Genomic DNA, 7,227 nt, shown 5'->3' with positions numbered 1-7,227 from the left:
ACTTTCAAAATTTCTTTTAATAACTTGTTTTGAAATCTTTGAATTATTAAAGCGTTTGAGTTGGAAGTTGATCCCCATAGCTGTATGCCGTATGTCCAAATTGGTTTAATGATGGCTTTATAGAGGTAAATATATTCATAAATCATTTAATCGTAAATATCATTTCCAATATAACAAATTATTTAGGTTTTCTTATTGTGAATTTCGTATGCGAACCATATCTAGGGATAATACCAGCGGTTAATATATATACTGTACAAGTGCTGCCTCCTTCAGATCGCTGCAAAAAGGAAAATGGAGGTAATGTCAAATGGCCTAAGATAGCGATCTATTTATGTTTACTTATCTATGGAAGAATGGTATGCTTGCTCGTATGCTCTATGCTTATTTATATTCTATGGGTATGAGCTTCAACTCATTGGCAGAGTAAAGGTGCGTCCACACCTAACGAACGAACACGAACGAACATGTCGAACAAGAAAATACAAAGAAGAACGAACAGGAACACGAACAAACGCGAAAAATTCCAAACGAACTTGAACAAGCGCTTAAAAGCAGTGAGCGCTTGAATTTTCGTTGTTCGTAGATGTTCCGTGAAACGTCAGTTTTATTATTGATATGGATGTAAGCTTTAATCATACGGCATTTTCACTGGTTTTTGTGTGATTTTTGTTCGTGTATATTTTGTAAATATACTGTAAATAAATATTCAATTTATATTTTGAGTCGTTTTTTTTCCTCAGCATTCATATTCGGAGCAAGCTGAACATTCCAGGTTTGAGCTAACTATACTCAATTTTCATACTCTCATCCTCAACATATATGTTGAATGTCTATGTATGATAACAAGTTTAATATTTACTTGTAAAGACTGCAATTTCTTCTTTACTGCAGCTTCTGACAAACGTTTTGCCTACACTTTCCCAAGCATCGTTTTTTTTCTAATAATTTTATAAAATGGGTCTTTAGTCTCCCATATTATAGGAAACTTTTTTATTTCATTTATGAATGATAAAATTACGTCATTTGACCATTCCATAATTCATTCAAAATTTCAAACTGTACACAATAATTAAAAGTAAATATTATTAAAATTTTCAAACTGTACACAGTAATTAAAGTAAATATTATTAAATTATTAACATTATTATTAAATTATAAAAAAATATATTAAATTATTAAAATTATTAAAACAAAATGTTCGTTTGCGTTCGTTGAGACGTCCACACTGCACATACGAGTTCAAACATGAACGAACAATTCCCTTTGATGTACCGACAAGTTGCGGAACATTGCTCGCCATGTTTGTTTATGTTCGTTCGTGATCGTCGTGGCGTCCACACTATGCTGTTGCCGTTCGTTCTGGTACGTTCTTTTATGTTCGTTCGTGTTCGTTCGTTAGGTGTGGACGCACCTTAACAGATTTGACATCTTTCAGTGATCTAAAATGGGTAAAGTAGGTAAAGTTATGATATGTGGTATGAAAGGCGTAGGAAAAACTGCAATTCTTGAGCAACTTATTTATGGCAATGTTTCACCAGAAACCGTAAGTAAATAGCAAATCTATTAATTTCAATATCTAGTAATTGAATATGCTACTGAAATTTTCTTCAATTATTATCGTTATTTTAGATATCTATTGTTTGGGTTTGTATGTTCAAATAATCTATTTAGATAGTTCTAATTTTGTATGAAACCCTTCAATGCAATAATTTTTAGTTATTCTTTATTTGCTGACAATTGCTATTTGATTTGACATTAGCACCTGAATTTAATTTATGATTCTGAAAACATTCAATTAGTAAGATGTATGTAAAAACTTAATAGTAAACACAAAGTTATCATCTTATTGTGAAATGGGAAAAACGAGTTGACAAGGGCAATAGATCTTTTAGTTTCATAATAAAAATAATTAGTTTTATACTTACACCTATCCCCCATTTTACAGGGTCCTCAATTTACATGTATTCAATCTTAGATGGTTTTTTATATTAATTTTTTTTAATAAAATTATTACTTTCGCATTTACACGAAATTATAAACACTAAACTATAATTTGCTTGTATCCACAATAACATTTTTATTGTTTTCCTTTTAAAATACAACACTACAAAATGTATGTCACCATTATCAATTTTTAGTCTATGTCTATGATGCAAATCTATAGATTAAGATGTAATCCTCCTGTTTTATTTATAAATTTGAAAACAAAGAGCATCATTGTTTTTAATCTTTGTTTTTAGATAGTATTTATATATAATAGCGTAAATTTATTTGAGATGAATAAATGAACAGAATCTCTTTCAACAAAATCTTTATTTCATAAAAAAAAATGGTTTGACAATGGCAAAAGATGAAAATAAATAGAGTAAAAAGAATGGTTATATCTGTACAATCCAATTTTAATTTTAATCTATAAAGAAAATGCAATATTTGTTATAGGTTTTTTTATATTTGTTTTATCATTGAAATAAATTAATTCTTTTATAATTTTATTAAATATGTTTGATATTGAATATATTCATATTTATTTTTTGTTTAATGGATTAGTTATTCATAATTTTAAAAGCTAACAAAAAGGGCTTTTTTGGGGATAGGTGTATAGACAATCTTGTTAACACAAAATATTTTTATCGTAGTTCAATTTAATTTTATTCTTTCTGACAGAATTCCAGAGTACTACTTTTTTATCTTAAAAGTTTTCAGAATAATCTTTTTGTTTTTTTTCTTTTGCACATATAACCTAGCAGCAATAGTAATATGTTTCAATTTAATTTTTTAGTAGAAAATATCCATGATGCTCATGCAACATTAAATTTTTTAAATGATCATATTCTCTCATTATCAACTTGGCATTTTATTTTAATTCAATATCACTATGTTCAGACAATTCATTCGACAGTAGAAGATACTTATATTGCCAGTATTGATACAGGACGAGGTCCAAGAGAAACACTTAGAATATTTGACACTGCAGGAATCCAATCCTCAAGTCAAGTACTATACATAATATAAACATACTTGATTTAATATTATTGTAAATTAATTCATGTTTGTTGTATTCAGATACCGAAACATTATCTTTTGTTTCCTGATGCATATGTATTGGTATACGATCCTAGCCACCCTGAAAGCTTTGACATCATTGCAAGTATAAAAAGTGAAATTGACAAAAATAAAGATAAAAAAGAGGTTTGTACAACTTGATAATACACAAGATGATAAAACTAAGCTAATTATTGTTAATAATTGATTGCATTAGCTTCTGAAATTGATCCATTGTATATGTTATATTGGTACAAACTAGTGCATTAAATAATAATGATTCAACAATAGCAATTCTATATTTAAAATAGCTATATTCATGAACTAAATGAAGAAACGTAATTGTAAAATTTTTGTTATTATTAAACATATCAATTATTTTAGATAGAATTATTGATTTAATTATTTTAAAGGTGGTGATAACAGTTTTATCAAATATGCATACCTCATCAATTCAACCAAATGATACAACAAATTCCAATTCACCTAATAAAAGTGAAAAACTGCCAGCCCATGTAGAAACTGTTATAACAAAAGCTAATACTTGGTCTGCAAAAGAAAGAGTAAGACATTGTGTTGTGAATGCCATGCAAAGGAGTACTCTATATGATCCATTTATTAATTTAGCTATAAAACTATATCCTCCAACAAACAAAAGTACATTTCCACTTGGAAAACTATCAAAAGTAAAAATTGATTCTCATAGCTGATTAAATGAAATTATTTGTTCACCTTATAAAAAATTATATTAACCAATTAACTTTTCAACATTTAGGAAAGTAAAAAATGATTTTTTTCATTTTTATTATATTATATAATTTTTTGACTATTTAAAATATGTGTTTATTTTTATGGTGATGAATACTTCAAATTGTTTCAATTTTATACAAAGTTTATATACATTTTTATGTACAGTTTATATCTATTTAAATACATTTTTTTATTTCCATCATTTTACATAATGGTATGTTGTTTCTTTAAGGAGGGAGCCGGCTTTAGAGGCTTTAAAATATCGCATTTTTTGAAGAATTTTTAGGGAAGGAAACAAAACTTTAATTGAAACGAAACTTTCAGGTTTTGTTTTTATATATTTCAACATTCTTCTCATAAAATATTTCATTAAAATATGTCATTATATATGTATATATATATATATATATATATATATATATATACAGGGCCGGTCCTGGAGTCCATAGCGCCCGCATGCAACTTTTTTTTTTAGCGCCCTCCCCCCTATCAATTTTAACTGTTTTAACAGTTTATTATTAAAATTATATAAAAATTACATTTTTTTAAAAAATTATTTTTAATTATTCTGGATTTAGTACCCGCGTATAAAATATATTGATTTTAAATTTATTTAGAAAATCTAGGCCATTTGCGGGTTGATTATAATCAAATATTTTTGAATTTTCAATTATTTTTAACATATTGCATTATTAATATTTGGGTTTTGAAACATTTTACTTATTTATTATGCTATTTATTCTATTGAGCAAAGCATGCCAAGGAAACTAAAAAAAACTAGCTTTTTGGTCAAAATTTTTTTGACCTTCGACCTTTGACCTCTGCCAATTTTCAGTTTTTGATCAAATTTTTTTTTGACCTTTGACCTTTGCCATGTAACCGTTGCTAGTTGGCTGAAAAAAATCTTTGACCTTTGACCTTTGCTAGCTTGAAATTTTCCGTTTGCCAATTTTCAGTTTTCGGCCAAAATTTTGGTATATAAGACGTTACCTACATTATAAAGCTATGCAATAAAAAAATCTTTGAAAGTTTATTTTCATAATCAATTTCTATGTTTATATATATACGAGATTTAGTCTTCAGGGCAATACATCAATTAAAAACTTGTATGAACTTATATCATTTTTATTGTTTCCATACGTATCGACACATATTTTGTGTCATCTTCAGTGAACTATATAATTGTAATACTCCTAATTATTCCATAATAATGATTGTTCAAATTGTTCAAATGCAAAAGACAATTCTTGTCACTTTAAATCGGAACAATTATATAAATTTTTAGAACGATTTTTTTTTATTGTAGAGTCACATTTCTGTTCTACTGTCGCATCGGACAACGGCTTTGCGACATGTACTCTACAATAAAAAATAAAAAACATACAAAAGAATATGTATCCATACAAATATTAAGTAGTTAAATTCATGAACTATAGAAAAGCAACTGTAACAATGTTAATATAATTATAACAAAATAAGGAGAAAAAACAACAAAAGTAACTTACATAAATATGGTCTTACATCAGTAACTTGCGCAAGGCACATAATTTTGGAAATTTGGAAATATTATTGAGTATCAACTGATAATTTTCACAGGGTAAGGAGATATCACTCCTCTTATTAATACTAGTGTCAGATTTTATGAGGTTAATAATTGCAATCCTTCTTGCTGTCTTCAAAAAATTTTTTGACCAAATTTTTTTTGATCAAAAATTTTTTTCCAAAAATTTCTGTGACCAAAAATTTTTTGTCCAAAAATTATTTTGACCAAAAATTTTTTTGACCAAAATTTTTTTGACCAAAAATTTTTTCGACCTAAAATTTTTTTCTGAAAATTTTTTTGACCAAAATTTTTTTCACCAAAATTTTTTTGACCAAAAATTTTTTTGACCAAAAATTATTTTGACCAAAAATTTTTTGACCAAAATTTAATTTTTTTGACCAAAAATTTTTTTGACCAAATTTTTTTTGACGAAAATTTTTTTCCGAAAATTTTTTTGACTAAAATTTTTTCACCAAAATTTTTTTAACCAAAAATTTTTTCCCAAAAAGTTTTTTGACCAAAAATTTTTCTTCAAAAATTTTTTTGACCAAATTTTTTTCGATCAAAAATTTTTTTCCAAAAATTTTTTGGACCAAAAATTATTTTGACCAAAAATTTTTTTGACGAAAATTTTTTCGACGAAAATTTTTTTGACCAAAATTTTTTTTGACCAAAAATTTTTTTCCGAAAATTTTTTTGACTAAAATTTTTTTCACCAAAATTTTTTTGACCAAAAATTTTATTGACCAAAATTTTTTTGACCAAATTTTTTTTTTCCAAATCAAAATTTCAAATTCAAATTTTTCCAGATCAAAAATTTTTTTCCAAAAATTTTTTGGACCAAAAATTATTTTGACCAAAAATTTTTTTGACGAAAATTTTTTCGACGAAAATTTTTTTGACCAAAATTTTTTTTGGCCAAAAATTTTTTTCCGAAAATTTTTTTGACTAAAATTTTTGTCACCACAATTTTTTGACCAAAAATTTTATTGACCAAAATTTTTTGACCAAATTTTTTTTTTCCAAAATTTTTTTGACCAAAATTTTTTTAACCAAAAATTTTTTCCCAAAAAGTTTTTTGACCAAAAATTTTTCTTCAAAAATTTTTTTGACCAAATTTTTTTTGATCAAAAATTTTTTTCTAAAAATTTTTTGGTCCAAAAATTATTTTGACCAAAAATTTTTTTGACGAAAATTTTTTTGACCAAAAATTTTTTTGACCAAAAATTTTTTTGACCAAAAATTTTTTTCCGAAAATATTTGACCTTTGCCATTTGACCTTTGACTTTTTAGGACCAAAATTCTTTTTTCAAAATTTGTTGGACTAAAATTTTTTGGACATAGAAAACACGTGAAATTTACAAAAAGTCGATTTTCTGCTCTCCTGAGCGAAAAATGTACGACTAATGTTGTGGTATTTATTTATTGTTGAATAAAACAAAATTATTTATACGTTAACAACGAAGATAACCTTAATGCTTACCTTACCACGTCTCGAACCTGCTACCTCTTCTCTCCAGCGACTCCCACCTCCCAATGCGCGACGCCACGATGATCACATTAGTGAATCGTTACAAAGTAGGTGATATTTTATATTTTAAACGAAAAAAAATTAACAGGTCATAGACCAAAAAAAAGTAGGGTAGGTATGACCTGTGTTATTGGTACAGTGATGGCTTCTTACCAAAAGGGTACCGAGTTCGAATCATACCTCCACCCATAAAGCGAAAATCAGCAGTACGACTAACGTTCTTGTATTTATTTAATGTCGAATAAAACAAAGTTAATATTTAGATATAACAAACTAACAAGTCATGAGGCCGACAAAAACAGAACACATGTGACCTGTGTTAGCTTAATTGGTAGCACGATGGCTTCATATCCAAAGG

At 26.8% G+C, this 7,227-nt stretch overlaps 1 protein-coding gene across 1 annotated transcript; it reads left to right on the top strand.

Moving 5' to 3' along the window:
* The first annotated feature begins 379 nt into the window (after positions 1 to 379).
* Positions 380 to 3,783, top strand: LOC113370519 (NF-kappa-B inhibitor-interacting Ras-like protein). The gene is made up of 5 exons (XM_026611194.1): positions 380 to 427; positions 1,417 to 1,546; positions 2,887 to 2,997; positions 3,067 to 3,192; positions 3,459 to 3,783. The coding sequence occupies exons 2-5, from the start codon at positions 1,448 to 1,450 to the stop codon at positions 3,753 to 3,755; spliced, it is 633 nt and encodes a 210-aa protein (XP_026466979.1). The 5' UTR covers positions 380 to 427; positions 1,417 to 1,447; the 3' UTR covers positions 3,756 to 3,783.
* The last annotated feature ends 3,444 nt before the right edge of the window (positions 3,784 to 7,227 follow it).

This window comes from Ctenocephalides felis, unplaced genomic scaffold (genome assembly GCF_003426905.1).
Source record: "Ctenocephalides felis isolate EL2017-DRISC unplaced genomic scaffold, ASM342690v1 CF-g0.4_SCAFFOLD_01492, whole genome shotgun sequence".
In the NCBI taxonomy this organism is placed as follows: Eukaryota; Metazoa; Arthropoda; class Insecta; order Siphonaptera; family Pulicidae; genus Ctenocephalides; species Ctenocephalides felis.
The sequence above is the reverse complement of the archived record's forward strand: the minus strand, read 5'-3'. Positions and strand labels throughout refer to the sequence as shown.

Bases quoted from the DNA above. Each gene is read 5' to 3' on its own strand.
- LOC113370519 (XM_026611194.1), top strand. From the start codon at position 1,448: ATGGGTAAAGTAGGTAAAGTTATGATATGTGGTATGAAAGGCGTAGGA. The intron at 1,547-2,886 runs GTAAGTAAATAG...CACTATGTTCAG, and splicing joins GCAATGTTTCACCAGAAACC to ACAATTCATTCGACAGTAGA. The intron at 3,193-3,458 runs GTTTGTACAACT...ATTATTTTAAAG, and splicing joins AAAATAAAGATAAAAAAGAG to GTGGTGATAACAGTTTTATC.